This window comes from Calypte anna, chromosome 5A, assembly GCF_003957555.1.
Source record: "Calypte anna isolate BGI_N300 chromosome 5A, bCalAnn1_v1.p, whole genome shotgun sequence".
NCBI lineage: Eukaryota > Metazoa > Chordata > Aves > Apodiformes > Trochilidae > Calypte > Calypte anna.
Window position 1 is genome coordinate 22,221,690 of NC_044251.1, and position 19,048 is coordinate 22,240,737.

General features: G+C 39.6%; 1 protein-coding gene across 4 annotated transcripts in view; it reads left to right on the forward strand.

The window, feature by feature from the left end:
- NRXN3 (neurexin 3) overlaps window positions 1-19,048 on the forward strand; it is an 897,015-nt gene that overhangs the window by 260,266 nt on the left and 617,701 nt on the right. For all 4 annotated transcript variants that reach the window (XM_030451649.1, XM_030451652.1, XM_030451650.1 and 1 more), the window contains 2 exons: window positions 8,196-8,399; window positions 14,437-14,463. In XM_030451649.1, coding sequence (XP_030307509.1) covers window positions 8,196-8,399; window positions 14,437-14,463 — 231 coding nt within the window. The remainder of the gene's footprint in view (window positions 1-8,195; window positions 8,400-14,436; window positions 14,464-19,048) is intronic.

Genomic DNA, 19,048 nt, shown 5'->3' on the forward strand with positions numbered 1-19,048 from the left:
ATTAGGAGTGGACAGAGCCTCTAGGATGTCTGGAAATCAGTGTCATTATTTTTGCACTATCTGTGCTGCACTGACTGAGCCTTGCTTTCAGGCAAGCACCACCTGGGATTAGTGGTTTTGCAAATATTTTTGGGAAAAGCAGCAGCTTTGTGACAGGAGAAGAAAAGACTCTGAAAGGACTTTCCCCCAGGTCTAAGTATTATAAAGTCAGCTTACTATATCTTATATTTTAAGTTTGAAAGTCATAGTCTGAAACCCGAAATTGCATGTTATCCTGTATTTTTGCACAGCATGTATGCTGTTGTTACCCTCCCCCTAAATGCCACCTGCTCTGTTGCATTGAGCTTCCCCAAAGATCACCTCTTTTCCAGCCTTTGTGAGTGCTGTAATATTCCCATTTCCATGAACCTGCTTGCCTTACATTAGCTATAGTTACCCAGCTCCTCTGTCTCCATATTTTCAGCATGGCAGTCTCTTGCTTCTGACCCCTCCTAAATCAGAGACTTATTGGGTTGAAGAATTGTTGCTTTTTCAAAAACGCTATAGTGTGTTTGCCTGTTATTTTTGCAGGCAAGTTTACCCTACAGTTTGTAGGCCCATGCTTTCTCTCTGTTTTTTGTCCTACTAAAGCACCTTTTCCAGGACTTCACAGAATTTAGGGGGTTTGGGCTATACAAGGAGAAAAAGAACGAAAAGAAATAGAGGGTTGTCTGGTCCATGCTGTGAACCTTCCTTAAGCCAACAGACAGAGGCAATATGAATTACTGGTTTTCTTTTCAGTATTTAAAAAACATTACCAAGGGGAGGTTGTTTGTGCTTTTACATAAGGCTATGAATGTAGTTCACATTACAGCCTCTGCTTTTCAAAGATGGTAGGCTGGTGAAAAGCGTCTCTTTAGTAGCTTCTCCACATCTGTGGATTTTATAGCAGAGCCCTCATCTCCTGGAAATTTGAGGAAGTAATGCAAATTTTACTGCTGAGAACTACTCTTAAAATCTTTTCAATTTCCACCTGAGAGTCAGCAGCCCCTGGGAGATTTTTGCAGTGTGTGACATACCAGTTGTACCATTGAATGCATCCATAAGAGTCGGATAAGTTTAGTAGTGTCATAATATGTTTAGTTCCTAGTTGTAATTGGTCTGAGAGAATTCATCTGGGATAAAGAACTTGCCCATGGACATATATGCAGTGCCAACAGGAGAGCAAAGTTTTGAATCTTCTATTTCTGCAGTCTTGACAACATGTTGTAGTCAGCATTCCCATTAATGTGATAACTCACAATGAAAAAATCTTTCCCATCTCAGATCAGTAGCAACCTGCAGGTGTAAGGTGGTGCCAGTGAAGGGGTGCAATAGCCAGTAAAATTCATGCATACTGACACGTCGTAGAATCATTACATTCAAAAAGGAGCTCTGTAAGTCTGTCCCAAAAACTGCTCCGAGTGGGGCCAACCTCAAAAGCAGAATTTCTTGTTAAAGTCATTATTCTTTTGAGTTTTGAATATTCTCAGGGATGAATTTTCCACAGGATTTCTGTTGCAGTGCGTAGCTACCCCTGTGTAATTTTTTGCCTCATAGTTTTCTGGAATTTCCCTTAGGGCAAATAGTGATGCCTCTTTTTTTCACTGTACACCTCTGAGACAAGGCAAACTCTGTGTCCATGGTGATCCCCCTTCCTTGGAGAACACTACAGAAAAGACAGTGATCAGATGCTTCATGCAGCTTGAAAGTGCCATGAAATGCAACTGAGAAATGTTGGATGTAAGCAGAAGTCACATCCCTGTCTAAATTGTACCAGCCATGTACTGTGGCTCAGACTTATCATTTTAATAGCAGAGTTCTCCAATCTTTCCCTTTTACTCCTTGGCTTTGAGGAAAATTTTTTCCTATACCCTTAGCCTTCTTGCCAGTGATTTCTTCCCATATAATTGTACACAGCTCTGTAAATGTTAGAGTGACATTTGGAGTACATTTGAAGAGCCTATATGCTCCTTCTTGGTTCCTCTGGATCTCTGCCAAGCTTCAGTATGGCAGTATAGCCTTGCTTGTCACCTCCCAGGGCTAGCAATAACATTTACAAGCTACAGTTTCCTTTAGCTGCAAATATTTCCACTGTGCTACTCAGTGCTCCTACATTTCCTCCCTAGCCTGGTTTTTTTATGATCACAGCCTGAAGAAGAAAGATGCACAATTTATTTTATTAAATGACATTTGCCTTTCATTGTGGATAAGGTGGGTTTTTTTGGTTTGGTTTTGTTTTGTTTTAGTAACTCCCCACTTCACAGCACCCCTTTAATTAACTTACACTCTTTTTCTCTGATGATGACAGAAAATTACATACCCAGACAGATGCTGATGGGAACTGGTACATACTTTTTTGTAGGGTTGATTTTGGATTAAGAAAAAAAATAATTTGTGTAGTTCTTGAAAAAAAAAAAGGTTTTCATTCAAAGCCAATGTTATTTCAGTGTCTAAACTTTGTGAATCAAGGGACACTACATTACTTGCACTGAACCCTGCATTTTCATACAGATGTGTTGCTTGGTTCTCTTAATTTTCTTTCTTTGCCAAGATTTTTGTATGTATTCCATTTTATGGATATTTAGACATGATTTTTTTCAGCATTGATGTTTCTGCTTCTTTTTGGAAAAAATTCAAAGGAGAGATACAGGAAATATAAAAGATACTAGAACAGAGAGGACAGTGGTATGAGAACGAAGAAGTTGAAGAGAGGGTGTTTATTCTATTCTGACTTTCTAGATAAATAGGTGTAGTTTGCACTTAAGGTGTTCTTCAGGAATTTCTTATTTTATGTGAACCAACCTGCACTTCTGAGCTATTTTCAGACTTAAGAGTATGTTACAAGTAATGAAGTACTTCAAATAATGTTATGAAATAAATTTTGCAAGGGTTTTAAAAAATGGGTGGCCTATGTAAACATCTGCTAGCAATTTTTGTCTATAGCAGCAGCGTTATAAATGACAATTATTATTACTGTTCTGCCAGTATTCTTGCATCCCTGGAAATGTGATGAATGCCTTGAAGCTAGCTCTATTATCTCTCTCGTTTGCTGCTCATTTGGAAATGTTTTGTACACGTTGTACTGATAAGGATGTCTTATGTAATTATTCTACTTTTAGTGCCTGTTTGTTCTTAACTGACGTATGCTATTTAAATTTGAATTTAAGAAAGTAGTATAAAAAATCAGGGAAGCCAGAGGTGAGAAGCAGAAGAGACAAATTTTAGAGAATAAAAGGTAGAAGATGAATGAAAGGTATTCACTTAGTCTAGAGCAGAATAAGGGAGCTGGGGTAATGGTGTGCTGAGCTTTAGGATATGAAGGTCCTGTTTTAAAGAAGCTATGTACCCACCATCTGAAGGGAATTTGAAAGGAAGAAAAATCTGGATTGATGTTGCAAAAGTACTCTGGTCTGTGAGGGTGATTAAGCACCTGCAAAGCCAGTCCATTTTCCTTATATTTCTGTTGTTGTATATTTGTAGGATTTAACTGTTTTATCTTTGTGAGTTTCCAGTGAATAACAGCTGATGATAGTTCTGTTGACATCCTGTCAGGCTGAAATCTTTGTTGCAGAATAAGGTTCTTATTAGCATAATAAACCTATTTGTGGCTGATTAGTATGATTATTTGCAGGTATTTTGATAGACTCATAGACCCCATTCTTATTTCTAACGTGATGGTTCTCTTTAGGCAAATATTTAAAGTGGTTTTGTTGTTGCCCCTCTCAGTGCTACTGAATTTAATTTACATCCCTTTGAGTTTTCCTTCCTATATGGCAGGCTAAGTAGAGGTGAGATCCAGTGGCACCTAGATGGAAGACATCCAGGAAAAATCCATTTTGCTGCAAAAGTTGTTGTAGTGCATTTAGTAAACACGGACCATTCTTCTGGGTTACCGAGCAGTACTAGAGCACAGTACCACCAACTTCACACCACCACGGCCTTTGGGACAGTGACAGACACCCTGCCTGGCCCCTAGAGTTTTCCAAGCTTGCCCATGGCTCAGGACCCCATGTCATCTCCATAGGTCTCCTTCAGCCTACCCAAAGCCTAGAACTCCATGTCAGCCCCAGTGGTGCTGCAGCCAGGCTGCTCTGCAGCTCCCCACAGCCCTACCTGCTCACGAGCCTTGGCGACACAGGCCCATGTCCCATCTATGCTGACATAGCCCTGTCTGAAAATTGTGACATCTAATCTTAGCCCTTGCCTGCAGATTGACTTCCTGCCTGACCCTAGGCCTGCCTCATCACTGTAATGTTTCCTGGTTTTTGGTTGGACCTGGCCACCATCTGCAGGTCTCTCCACACAGCCCTGGGCAGTGAGGATCTGTCACTGGGAGCTTGGCAGCTCCCATCCTGCCAGGTGATGTGTGAGGCTGTAATCATGTGTGTGCACTTGAAGTTCCCATAACATTTTTCCACCAAAGAAGGAGCATTATCTCCTGGATCCTCATCAAATTTCAGTCTGAGTGATTATATTTGGGCTTTCTAAATTACTTGACAGACTTCTGTTGTTGAAACTCATCTGTATGGAATCCACTTGGAGAGGAATGAATATTTCTCTTTTGGGGGCTTTTAAAAATTCTGTGTATTTTTGTTTCATGTGGTTTGTTTTTTCTTTTTTTTCTTAAGTGTAATTTTGATTTTCAAAACACTGAGAGTAGTGGATATGAATGCAAAAGAACTGTGCTGAGGGTTGCCTATAGAGTATTTTTGTCTGTTTTGTGGATACAAAACTCTGGCACTTTTTCTTTAAGGATATTTGAAATTTTTTTGAGTAGGTGTAGGGATTTCTATATTCTCCCATAGTTTGGAACCAGCATAACTCTTTCCTACACCTGCTCCTCACTGGGTGTCTCGTGCCTCTCCAGTTGGTGGTACTTGTCTCTGGAAGCTCTGCACGATGGGAGTGGGTGGTGACAGCTGACTTTCTCAAACATAGCCAGGGAAAACAGGTCATGTGTCCTGCCTGAACTGCTGCTCTTAGCAACTTCAGCTAAACTTTTCATGAAGGGAGGATAATTTTTCCTTCTTTTTATGCTGTTGTCTTTCTGGAGATTTCGGGAGGAAAGCTGTATTGTAGTCTGTGAGACAGGGAGAGGAGATCACAGGGAAGAACAGGAGAATATAGAAAAGCTGTAAGGAAGAGGAAAAGAAAGAGGCAAAAAATGGAAATCAATACAAGAGAAAGGTTAGAAAGCAGGAGTAAAGAGCATGAAGAGGTCTTGAATATTTCTGTTTGTATTCTAAGAATGCGCCTGTTGCTGTCTCCCCAGGAGGTTTATGCAGAGCCTTGTGGGGTTGTGGGGAAGCAGCAGTGATTTGCTCTTTTGGATGATAAATATAAAATTAAAGCTGGCAGGATCTCAGAGCACATGACTGGGAAGCTAATCACTCCTAATGACATATTGATTTTCACAGAACTCTGGCATTATGTTACGGTGGTTTTGAATCAGCACCTGGTTTCTTCCTCTTCCCATCTCCAAGCTAATGGCAATGAAGCTTCTGGCTATGGGATTGTGAATAAATGCCCTTCTGGATCTCTGCCTGTACAAATCTGTGGGTCTCTGAAACATGGCTTCACTCATTACTCCTATGCATGTCTTTCTGGGACATCCACGTATAATAGCTACCCTTAAAGTAGAGAAGTGGAAGAAATGTGTACTTATTTTAAGATGGATAGCTGTGCTGCATTTAGGGTGCTGAACAGAAGTATTATAGTCCCTTTGCAAATGGCTGAGGAAAATTGAATAGATGCCTGTATTCAGGCAGAAGCTGCCAGCATGGGTGCCTAGAAGGCTAAGGTCACCTAGTTGTTGTAATAGTGGTTGGGTTTTCTTGTCTAAGGACAGTAATTTTCTGCAATGGGATCACTGGAGCTGAAGGACATGAATTCTTTTTGAAGGGAAGAGACTCATTATTATCCTGCTTTTGGTTTGTAGTCTTTTAGTGTTTGCATAAAAATTCCTGTTTGCAAAGCACCTCATGCACCGTGCTGTGGAGAGGGAAGCAGCAGACCTGAGGCACTTGTGTCACCTACTCCCCTTCAAAGTTCTGATATCGTCCAACCTCCTTCTTAATTCAGTGCTAGGGCAAGCAACTGTTTCATGCAAGGCACATCTGAGCTGAAGGCATCAAAAGAGCCATTTCATGGTTGACTGCATTTTCTAATACAATCCACAGAGAGAGAGAGGAAAGAGAGAAAGGAGGGTTTGTGTGTACATACACATTGCCTTTGAGTGTATGTATAATATACAGGACATTTAGTTCCAGCTTGCAGCTGTGGGTGGCAAGTAAGAGATGCAAACGTGAGGGGGAAGAGAATTGGGTATCGAAAAGAAGGAACAGTTCCCCCACCTTGAAAAAAGAAGCTTTGTTTCCTTCTCTGTCTCTTGGCCAAGCGAAGATGTGAGTCCCCAGAGCAGCACTGCCAGCTGGTACCAGAAGGTGCATATATGGCTGAGTGGGTGTTGTGTGTTGAGAGTTTTTTGTGTATAGACCATGGAAGTCTTGTTAATTTTTCTTCTTAATGGGTTTGCATATCCCATGATCAGAGAGATGCTGCACACCGGCTATCGGTGTGGTGAGTCGCCATATCAGAACAACCACAGTGATCCTCACCATATGTTTTTTAACCAGAAACATATTTTCTGTGCCACTTTATCAGCTTGATACTTATATCCTTATTTATCACCTCATTTGCATATTTATTACATACTGCAGTTCTGTTACTTGCCATTGTGGAACCAGTTGTGGGTCCTTTTCAGTATGGACGTGAGGCTGTTCCTCAGTTTCCCATCATCTATACTACTCTAGCATCTAACATTTAAACATTGAGAGGATGTAAGGATTGGTTCTGCTAACCTTGCTGTTTCCCTCTAGAAAATTCACTCCTATAAGCATGAGTGACCTGGTAAGGCCTGGCTGGATACTGCTGACTATGCTAGGACTAGAGGAAATGGCCTGAAGTTGCACCAGGGGAGGTTGAGAGTAGATATTAGAAAGAATTTCTTTATGAAGAGAGTCATCAGGCATAGGAACAGGCTGCCCACAGGGGTGCTGGAATCACCATTCTTGAAGGTATTTAAAAATATGTAGATGAGGCACTTCAGGACATGTTCAGGTGGGTATGGTGTTTAATATATATAATTTAATTTATTCTTATTTTGTTTCATGTCATTTTACTTATTTGTCAGAGGTTGATGTTGATGGTTGGACACTGTGACTTTAAAGGTCTTTTCTATGACAATTCTGTGAAAATTCTGTGAAATATTGGACAAAGGGTTGAAATATAAGGAGAATGTCAGGTTTCAAAGTATATATCATTGCAGATGGTTAATTAGATGAGGTGTTAGCTTTTGGGAGGTATGTGTGGAGTGTCTGGTGAGAATCCCAACCTCTGGAGAAAATGGCAGCTAAACTGGATCTGAACTTGTCTTTATTTTTTAGCTTCTGGATTTTTATATGTAGTTTGTGGAAATCATACATGAAGCAATCTCTAGAGTTCTGCATTTGGTAGGGGTTGGCTGTGAGAGGGGAAACTCTGAGTTGTACATTGATATATTTATGTAGATTTGTAAATTTTGTGGATAAAAATGATTCGGAGCATATTCCCAGAGCAAAGCAATGGTTGCCATGCTGTAGTGTTTGCAGTAGTTCTATCAGAAAACTTAAGACCCCCTTAGAGAAGAATATGGGTGTCTGCAGGCAAGGCCATGAACAAATTAAGCATGTTAAATACTACAGCTCCTTTCCTCAGCCATTTTCTTTGGCATCCTCAGAGATCATAGAAAATATAATTTCTTTCCCTGTTTTTTCCTTTTTCCTTCTCCTGATTTTCACGGAAGATGTGAAAACCAGAGTCTTTGCCAATCTTTTATAACAAAAAGGCCCTGTGCTAACACACTTGTCCCTGTGGATTGTGTCTTCATGGGTATGGCTGCCTCCAGTTGTGAGTAGCATGTCTTTGTGTTTGCTGCTTGTACTTTCCACATGGCATTGCTGGATGCAGTTAAACAGTTACTGTGTTTTACCTCAGTTGTGTACTTATCTGTGGTGAGTGGTATGGTTTCTGTAAGCCCAGTCTTATATGCTGGATGTCAGGATACTTCAGGATTGAAGATCACACTGAGATGTAACTTCTTTTCATTTTTCCCATTGTTTGTTGATTCCTTGCAGAGGCTTCTATCTTGAGCTATGATGGCAGCATGTACATGAAGATCATCATGCCTATGGTCATGCATACAGAAGCAGAAGATGTGTCCTTTCGTTTCATGTCCCAGCGTGCTTATGGTCTGTTGATGGCAACCACCTCGCGAGACTCTGCTGACACCCTGCGCCTGGAGCTGGATGGAGGCCGTGTCAAACTTATGGTCAATTTAGGTATCGTATAAAAACCTTCCACTGCTCCCTTCACTATTAGTTTGGGTGTGTGAATAGTGGTTTTTTTTTAAAATAATTTTGTTTAATTTTTGTTGGTTTGATTGGATTGATTTCTAAAATAATTGCTGAGACTTTCATAATGATATTGTTCTGCGGAGAGAAAATCTCTTCTGCATTGCTGCATGAAGTTTTGTTGTCAGTTTCTTCGTTATGGACACTTGGTTTTTAAGTCTTTAAGTTTCCTTTCTTGGTCTGGGACTGGTGAGCTCTGTGTGAGACATGCTGCTTGGCCCATCTTTTGATCAGTTACATCCCTCATTCATCCAGCATCACTCAAAACAGTCAAACCCAAATGTGGGAGGGAAGAAAAATGGATATGGTGGAAAGCAGAAGTCCTGTGAATCCCATGTGCTTTACAAAATTTGGCAGTGTTTGATACAGCTTGGTCTGTTGTATTAAATTGCTAATTATTTCTATTTTCTAATTGCTATATATTTCAGCTTTTAGGGGTTTTTATACATACTAAAAAAAAAAAAAAAGTCTAGGTTTTTTTCATTACTTCTTTACTAAAATACGGGCACCATTAATAAAGTGCAACCTCGCATTCCAAAGGGTTGTCTCCTCTGTTATGCTTTCCCAGAAAAAATTAAAGACAATTAGAAATGGCTCCAACAACAGTGAAAAAAAAGACTGTGCTATTAAATTAGCCTCAGTCCATTTTCTTGCCAGTCTTTAACTATTCTACTGAATGAAAAATAGCCTTTCTAAGGAATGTAAATACATGAGTTGAAGCTTTCTTTCACTTTTCAGTGGTGCAACTTGTTGCTTTTTGTGAATCCAGGAATATAACTTCGTAAAAGATTCTGACTCAGAGAGACAGAACTATTGTGACGGTGCAAAATGTTAAACCACTTCTAATATATAGGGTACTTCATCGGAAGATGTGCATTTGCAGTCTGTGAAAGCTTATGTGAGCTTTCAAAATTCTAAGCCCCACTGGAACAAGTTTTTGCATTTTTTGATATAACAGTATCAGCATCTTCAAAGCCCTGCTATGGTGATATCAGGAGAAACCAGCACTGCGGTTTTGTAAGGGGAAAAAATAGCATTCAACACCAATACCTATAGTAATGATTCTTAGTTTTTAACACCTTGACTGGCTAGATAGGGTAAGTTTATTTATGTCTTGCTGTACCATATATGAACTTGAGTGATGATTTTGGGATTCGTTATCCTCACATGCAGAATGTGTTGCTCAGCAGTTGTCCTCTCAGACTAACTTGTTTTTTAAACTTGTTTCTAATGTCTTTTTGGCTTTCAAAATACAAGTCAGACACTAATGTGTCATTGATGGTTTACTACAGGGACAAAATGTGTAAACCAAACTTTCAGTGTTAACTGAAGGCAATTTTTGTATAGTTGCAGGGCCTGACACAGTGCGTATTCCAGATTTGCCAGTTTTTCAGCTGGAAACTTTTGCGAGGTTGAATCTGCCCTTCAAAGTGACTATAGGATGCATAAGTGGAAACTTGTCCGCACTCTCCTTCCATGCCCAATTTCTAATCTCTTAGGATCTATAAAGCTGTCAGATACATTCCTTCATAAAGGTCTTTCCTTCTCTCAAAATCACAATTTTACCTTGCTGCTGATGAAAGAAAATTTGAGGAGGAACTTTACCAGAGCCATTAATTTTCAGCTGTTTACTCTAAGTCACTAAGATGTTTACTTCTTAACCAGATTGTTCATAGCCAAAATGACATAAACGAGAACTAAATCTTCATTATCTGACACTGCCAAAAGTCCCTTACCAGTGAGTCAGCAGCAGCACCTCTGCTGATGTATGCGGACCTGAGTATGCTTGGTGCTGAATAGCTATGTGTAAGCATCTCCCAAGTGTTTAACTTGTGCCAGATATGTGTAAGCAAAGACTGTTTTGAGTGGTGAGTTTTTTAATTGTGCTTTTCCTATAAATCACTCAATACTGTTACTAAGAGCTGTGTCTTCTCTTCTTTAATCTATTCCATGTGATGACTTACTATAATTTGTATGGTTATTAAGGTCTTTCCTATGTTGTTTTTTTCTTTCTTTCTTTTTTCTTTTATATTTCTTTTTCTCCTATTTTTTCTGTGTATTTCAGTTGTAAGGCTTTCCCATATGCCATATACATAGCCATGGTAAATCAAAAGATGGTATTCAACCCTTCAAAGGCCTGAAGCCTGCGGCCCGCACAGCAAACAGCCCTGAGAACAGAGTGTACAGAGCAGCCTGCAGGGGCTGGCATATCCCACCCATCCCCTCAGCATTCAGTGTCCAAACCAAAGATGGGAGAGAGACATCATACAGCAGGCATGGGTGGGCATGGGTCTCTGGGTGCTTGCTGTAGAAGGTGGGAGGGAAAGAAGGAGCAGTGATGAGTAGTTCTCTAAGAAAGAGGGGTGAGGAAGTTGTTCCAGAACTTTCCCATGTGGGTGCCTGAGGCACTGCAATCTGCATGGTGACAGCATGTCTCATGGAAGTTTGAGTGTTCACTGGGTGAAGATTAGAAGTCCAAATGTGATACAGATCTCACTTCTCTCTGAACAAATGGGTCTAGAGTGGAAGGAGAGAGAGAAATAAAGCAAATCATGGCTTGGGACATGCTTGGGAATCATTTATGATGCTGAGAAGATATGCAGAAAGGGAAAGAAATGGCTGGTCCAATAGGGAGATCATCATTGATGAGCAGGAGGGACCTTAGCAATGTAAAAGACGTATAGCAGTTTTCAGGCACAAAGAAACAAATGGTAGGAAACATAGGCCTAATTCACAGAGACTTCTGTCCACTGCTAAAGGTATCTCTATTCAACCAGTAAATCCCTTGTGTTAGCAGACTGTGGTGGAGCTATTCAACACTTTGCAAGGAGAGGGTCTTTTGCTCATTTTCCAGGTGATAAGCTCTGAAAAACTGAGCACTAAGAAAGCAGCTTCTGGTTTACATTAGGAATAATAATGAAAGAAAGAAACTGTAAAAGATCTTTCCAGCTTATCCTGCTCCCCATGCTATTAGAGGCTGTGTTTTCACTTTACTGATGTCCTCCAGATTGCTCATCCGATTGCTCAACTGGCAGGTGATTGGATTTACAGCTATTTAGGCATAATTACCTTCAAAACCTAAAGCAAGGGAAAACCTCTTTAGTCAGGAATGCAGCCAAACCTAAATAAAGCACATTTCATCAGTAGAAGAAGATAAACAAGACTGAGAACCCCAGATGATTGTTACCATAAGTCCTATTGCTCTGGTATTGTGCAGGAGGAATCCAAAGTAGTTTTTAAAATTATTTCTGAATTCCCCAGCTGCCGCTGTTTTGGGCACAAAGACCAGGCTAAACCTGAACCTTACTGCCAGGGAAGGCAACCTCTGACTTAGATTTGTAGTGTTTCACCAGTTTAGAGGAAAGCAGGTGTTTTCTTCCTTTCTAGAAACTGATGTAAGAGGAAGAAAATAGCTTTGTGTAACAGTGAAATTTTTTTTGGTAGCTTTGGGAAATTAATGAAGAAAACTATGTTTCTTCTTTGACGGCAGTGTGGAGAGTATGGTGCAGCATCAAAGTAGATGCAATTGCCATGCAGAGTCCCGAGTGGCCCGAATGGACTAGGTCTGGTTTGGGTGCTGGTTCTTCTGAAGTGTGCTTGGGTGTTTCTGCCCAGCACCCTGATGCAAGTCACTGCAGAACTTTTGTGCTTGCAGTCTGGAGATCTAATAATGCCATGGTAGTTATCAGGGCAACCCTCTCAGTGGCCTGGTCTCTTGTTGTACTTTGAAATAGAAATTTAGCAGCCAGGCCAGACTGGGCTGCTCTGGTTTTCAGATTGTAACATCGATCCATTCACCTGGAGCAGTGACTCAGCCTTGAGGGCAAAGCCTGGGACACTGTTATTTCAGTATTGCTGATATTAGGTTAGATAAAAAATAAAAAAATGCAGAACTTCTCTGTAGACATCACTAACACAGCTATGGTTTTAGTTTCTTAGTTTGATGGATGTTGCTGAGGACTGGCCATGTTTCCCTTTCCAGCACTTACTGTTTAGCCCATAAAAAATTTCCCTGTTGTTCCAGCTGTAACAGCTCTCTCGATCTCACTTGCTTGTGGTGAGACTTGGGAGTCTCTCTCACTCTTGCTCTCACTCTCCATCAGGTCACAGTGCAAAGGTCCCTAGTATGTATTTCAGAGCTCCTCTTACTCCACCCAACTCCTGTAAGGGATATAGCCACCACTGTATGGTGGTTGTACCAATTGCTCCAGGGCTGTTTGCTCCCACTTTTCTGTTGCGGTTGACGACACATGACAAACCTAATCGCACAAAACCAAACCCAGATTTTCTCAAGAGAAGTTCTGCTTGAAAACAGACTGTCTCTGGCTATGCTGCTTCTGATTGGTGTGCCCCTACTCATTACACCTCTTTATTTATGGACTTATTCTTACCCCTCTTCCATTTTTTAAGAACTGCATTTAGTTTCATCTGCTGAAATAACATAAAATTGGTCCAGTTAAACAGCAAACTGCATTATATTTTTCTGCCATACTGTATAATCTCTCTTACTGGGCCATATCTCTGTAATAAATTCAACTATCCCTGCTGGTCAAAGCTTTAGTTGTCCAGATAGTGTGTCTAGTAGCATGGTGCTATTATTCCTGTCCTTGATTTTCTGAGAGAAGGTCAGTATGGCCCAAAATAGCACTAATATGATGGCTCTCGCCCATATCAGACACCACAGTAATCAATGTTCATAAGGCTGTAAGAAGGCATTTATAAACACAAGATCCTCTTATGGGTCATATCCTGAGATATGCTGAGCATTAGTGTGTTAAATGAGAGAAGCAATGCTCAGAAGCCCTCTAGCTCAGGCTCTCTTATCTCAACTTGTTTTCTTCATATAGACTCCTCTGTTACCATTTATTAGATTCCACAAGCATAACTAGTTGTTTTTTTTTTATCACGTACTCCTCTTCATCCCTCCTTTACCTGTAACCTCTGAATGAAGCAGGGCCAGCAAAGGTTCCCCGATCTGCCACTTCACTGCCCATTTTGTCTTCTCCCTGAACGTTACAAGCATCATGTTCAGTCTTAGCGTTCAGACAGCAAGATGAGACTGGGCTCTGAGGAACTGGCAGGGCTGGGGACCTTTGAAAGACATCCCCATTCCCCCTGCAAAGCAAAAAACCAGTATTCCCAACCTCCAGAACTAGCTGAAATCTGGGCTGGGCGTTCGTGCGGTTAGCTGTTTGCAAGTGGCCATTTTATGACAGGAGAAAACTGGGCAATATATTAACCCTTTTCTCACCTGAATGGACAGTGTAAAATGTGTCTGTGCACATAATTTTATAACAAGTGTTTTGGGCTGGCACTGGGGGAATGAGAAGTGGGTCTGTCTTTGGGAGAACTGGAAAGGGTTAAATATTGCACCAACAAATCTCGTAGGCTGATTTTTACAGGTATTCTGTGTTGGACAGATGGTGTATTTATGCAAAAACAATATGAATTAACTCAAAAGAAACCAAGTGTAAAGGTTGACTTTGAGCTTCAAGCTTCTTAGAGAAATTGCCTAAGGTCTTTAAAAAGTGAAATGACACCGTAGTATAACTTGCTTTTTGAGGGAGATTTTTTTGAGCCTTAATTATAAATCTTTGTATTGTAATTCTCACCAGTTCATGGCCTGGAGTAGAACATACTCTTAGATGCACAGGTTTCTCTAAAAGAAAATAGCTGTCTTTGTCAACATGTGGTTATATATGTATAACAGTATATCTCTCTATACATATGTGTATGTATATATATGTGTGTATATATATATATATTTATGTAAAAGATATTTATGTAGAATATACTGTACATATACACCCACTCCTGAACTTGTACAGACTGTATATTAGTATAAAATGGCCACATCTCTTTGCGTGTGTCTGTCCCCGGAAGGGTGGACTGATTGTTTTTGGATGTCTGCAGCTGTTACCTTGAAGGATGCAATTTCATCTTTCATTTATTTTTCCCCATCTAGACTGTATCAGGATAAACTGTAACGCCAGTAAGTTTTCCCTCAAGTTTCATTTTGTTCTCTTTCTATATATATTAAAATAACTTTATTTTCTTTGCTGTTTTATAAGCTGTTTTTCTTTTTTTTTCTTTTTTTTATCTTTTCTTTTTACAAAAAAAAAAACCTTCTGAAATTGAGGGGTTGGATGGAATGTGAAGCTGGGGGGAGGAGAGAAGACATTATGATGACTGTATGTGAAAATTTTGTGTTAGGTTTCTCCCAGGAGGAGATGAACTATTATTTCCTAGCTTTACAGAAGAGCACCAGAGGAACCTGATGAGCTGATACTGTATTTTACTGTAACCTGTTGTCTTTATGAAAACTTTTAAAGAACTGCGTAACAGTAACAACAGGTATTGTATGCACTTCTCCACTACAAAAAAGCCATGCATATTTAAAAAACAAACAAACCCATGTCAAACTCTCACTTTATTTCAGAATGGTGACAGCTTAGCCTGATATTATACAAAGCAATTTTCATTGGGCTATAGAAGAAGGAAAGATTAGAATTAACTATGCTATCAGAGTTATGTGATAACCTTTTATATAGCATTTACTACTCTTAGGTTTCTGTAATAAATTCCAGCTAAATCTTTTGATCACTGAAGATCCATTCAGCTGTAAAAGGAGGGAAGAAGGCTTCTAAAATTTCTGTGAAAAATAATAGTGAATGATCAGATCCATTTCCACACTGATTGAAAAAAAAAAATATTCCTACTTCAAAGAGTTGGTTGACGTTGATGTAGGTCTCAAAGTAAAAATCACTTCCCAAAGACTGGGGTTCTTTAGCTGTCAAGTGTGCTTTGAGGCTTATCTTACTTGAAACTGGATTCCTGAACTGGCAGATCCTTAGTGTTAGATTTTATGTGGAAAGATTTATGGAAGGCTTAATATCACTTTGAAATGGTATAAGGAATTAAAAGGCAAGCATGATCTATGTGTTTTCTAGAAGATGTAGTCTTTTTGCTTTCCAGTGTGTCCCATCCAAGCTAGCAGGAAAAAAGTGTGTTGTATTCCCAAAAGCTTTTAGACTAAGAGCAGGTTTGTAGTGTTAGACAGCAGACATCAGGTGTTTGCATTTTTTCCACCATGTACAATTATTTGCAAAATTTAAAATATTCTCTGCAGTTGCAAATAGAAAGAAGAAAAGAAAAACCCACACATAGCAGATAATAGAATTGCTTTCACTCCTGCTCACTGCCAGCTTATTGAGAAACTTATTTCCAGGGCAGTGGAAACAATTAGTTTTGTGGTTTTGGGAAGTGGTCCCTAGGGAGCCTATAGCCAGGGTCAAGCCAAAGCATTGGCTGGTGTGTGATTATTCCAGTTGTGAGCCCGCATATGCTGTAGAAACTTGGTCGTGAGTTCACAACATTGAGAACCGAAGCTTTCTTCAGCCCTATTGCATGACTATGTGGGATTAGTCCTGTATGACTCAAAGCCTGACACTTCCTTTTGGATTCTTTTTAGTCTTCCCTGTTTTAATACTGTATTTCAAGATATAGTGGGTAATAGGAAAAGGTCTCTTGAATCTCTGCTAGCTGAGATCACTGGTTTTAACCAAGCAGCACTGAGGACATGTGAAAAAAAAATAGGATCTTTTTCTTCCTAAGAGTTCATATGCTCTTGCTGGTCAGACATCTGTAACTCTAAACACTTGAACCATAGTTCTTGTTGGTACAAGTCATCTGAGCATCCATACCACTTCCTTTGGTACTGGATGTTATCTGATGTTATCATCATCCTCAACTTTTGGTGACAGCGGGCTGCTAGAGGCTTAGCTATAGAAGCCTATCTTCAGGTGGGAAATCAGCTTAGGTTGTAAGGAGCTATAGTCTGGTTTTCAAGCAAATCAAAATCTGGCAATAATTGTGAGAAATATTTTTGAAAAATGAGAGAGAAAAGAGTATGCTATAATCAGAGAAGTGGGAAGACAGACTGAATCAAGTTCTTTTGTTAATTTATCCTGAAGAAGAAAAGCATCTTGAAATATTTTGCTTCCATGCATTTTCAACAGTTGAGCCTGTTGCATTTTGAAATACATTATACCTCTGATTGTTTTAATTAATTAATTAATTTTAAAAACAATTTGGGTTTTTTTTATAATACTTTGCTGAAAATGAGCAACTGTACTTGTCCCTCCAGCACCTGATTTTGTTCTTCCCTATTGCAAAGACTTGGGTCATCAGTTCTGCTTTCTAGAAAGGAACCTGATGGGATCTGATTGATAAAAAACCTGTATACTCTTGCATGAATAAAATATGGTTGGGCTGGAGCAGAGCAAGTGTCAGTTCAACTACTCTTGCAGGCACACTAACAGGTACTTGTGCAGAGGGAGTTCTCTATATACACATAGGTCTGCCAGGGTCTGTTGATATGGACAGAAGTATTTTAAAGGAATTCGACAAATGTGATTCCCAATCAGCTGCACAATCAAGGAGTCACCATTTGCAATTGAATAGAAGGGACCTAGTGCATGGTTTTAAAAGTAAACAGAGCTGTACTTCTGTTGTCTCATGGAGTGTCTAGGTTAAAGAGCCTACCACAGCAAGCAATGAAGCTCATGCTATTTCAGAGGAGTCTAGTGTGTTTTTCCAGGTAAGCATTTAATTTTCTGTCTACTTGTTAATAGTTTTCATTGACAGGATTGGTGTTTTGGTTTGTATATCTTTGAGTTGTCATATATATATGATGCAAAATACTGGTTTCCATCACTTAGTTTCTTCTTACCTTCTCTCTGCTTCTCATAACTGTCTTATCTCACAGTTCTGAAATAGAAGACTGACATATTTTTTTAGAATATGAATTATTTTTTTTTCTTTTTCTGTGTTTCTTTTAATACTCATTCTCCATTTCACTCTTGACAATAGCTAAACTGATCCTACCTGTTTCTGGACACTGATAGAGGTTAAATTTATAAGGACCCAACAGGACTCTTGCTTACATGGATGTGTCTGGGTAATAACTCCCTTTTCCTCTGAGTGTAAAATCAACATAACCAACAGCAGGATCTGGATTCCAAAATACATTGTCTGGCGGTGCATTGAAGGATTCCTTAACATATTGCAAACATATGGATAGTTCAGTTTGGTTGTCTGAATTTATGGGGAAAACAGCTATCGTCTAAATACCCTTATATTTTTGTATACATGTATTTTGGGTTTTTTAACAAGATTTCATAAAGAGTAGCTCTTTTGCCCATCTCCTGTAAACAGTTTCTTGAAATGCAAAGACCTCCTTACAGAAAGGTAAAGTTGGTGTGATAGTTTTATAGCTTGTGGCATAACGTGGTGTGCTGACTTTTCTTAATTTTTTTCAAAGGGATGTGGTCCTTAATTTCCTTATTCCCTTTTCAGTGAACTCACTGAGTTCACACATTCTACCCGATATTAAGTGTGGATGACAGGATTGTGCGTGTGACATATTTACTAGATTTTGGAGGTGTTTTCACTCTGTGTTCTTTTTAGGATACTGCTTGTATCATTTTTCATGGCCTAGTTGTCTCTTCTTATCCCAAACCTTTTATAAGTGTGCCGATAGTCACAGTCACATAGTTTGACAGTACCTTAACTGGAAGTTTGATCTTTCAAGAGTAGCTGCCCTTGGGCCAGTGACTTGTTCAGTCCTATTGCTTGTTATTCCCCCATGAGGCCTTTTCTTCTTACTGAAGCATACCAGACAAGCCATCACCTCTTTTCATGTCACTTGTGAAGCCTCAGCAACTCCTGATCCTCTTCTCTTAATTGTTGCTAAAAGCACAAATGGAAGAGGATGAAAAATCACAGTCCAAACACTACTAGTTGATCCTTTGTCTCTTCAAGGCCCCACAGTTAGCATTTTGTTTCAGATCCAATACATTTTGGACTGTCTTTGACAGTAGAAGACTGCTAGAATGGGAGATTGATTCTCCCTCCTCAGTTGCCATGCTTACTGTATGTAGTTCCTTAATTCAGTGCAATGTTAGTATTTTGTTTCACTAAGTGCCACTGTAAAATACAAGCCTGTGATGTGTAAGTCTCTGGGAGAGGTTTTAATTTTCTTTTTTTTTTGTTACCATAAGGAAATAGGAAGCCATGCTCACTCTAATCAAAATATTGCAAAAGCAAGTGCACTTATCTGATTCCTAGTGATGTTGCTGTCATTTTAATAAAAGCTTAATAGTCTTCTAAGATGAAAACATTATTTGGAAAGTGAAGAGGTATGATTAAACATACACATCATATTTGTGACTCTGCTATCCCCTAACTCCATTTAAACATAATCAGAAATTAATGCTTATGCAGCCTGAAAAGTGACGAGTCATTAGTATGTCACACTGTAGTAGTGAAAGCAGAGCTGGTGTCTGAAGCATCTGTACAGCCTGGCTGATAAGTCTCACCTCTGAGTAGCCTCTGGATCAGGAATGCCAATGCTGCACTGCGATGCAGGGGGAGGTAGGGGAGCAAGCCTGTCTTTGGAAGACATTTCCTTCTGTCAGATGATGAAACAGCATTCCTCCCAAATATTTTGTCAGATGGTAAATGAATAATTCTGCTTGAAGAAGCATACCATATGGGATCCAACAGACTGAGAAAGG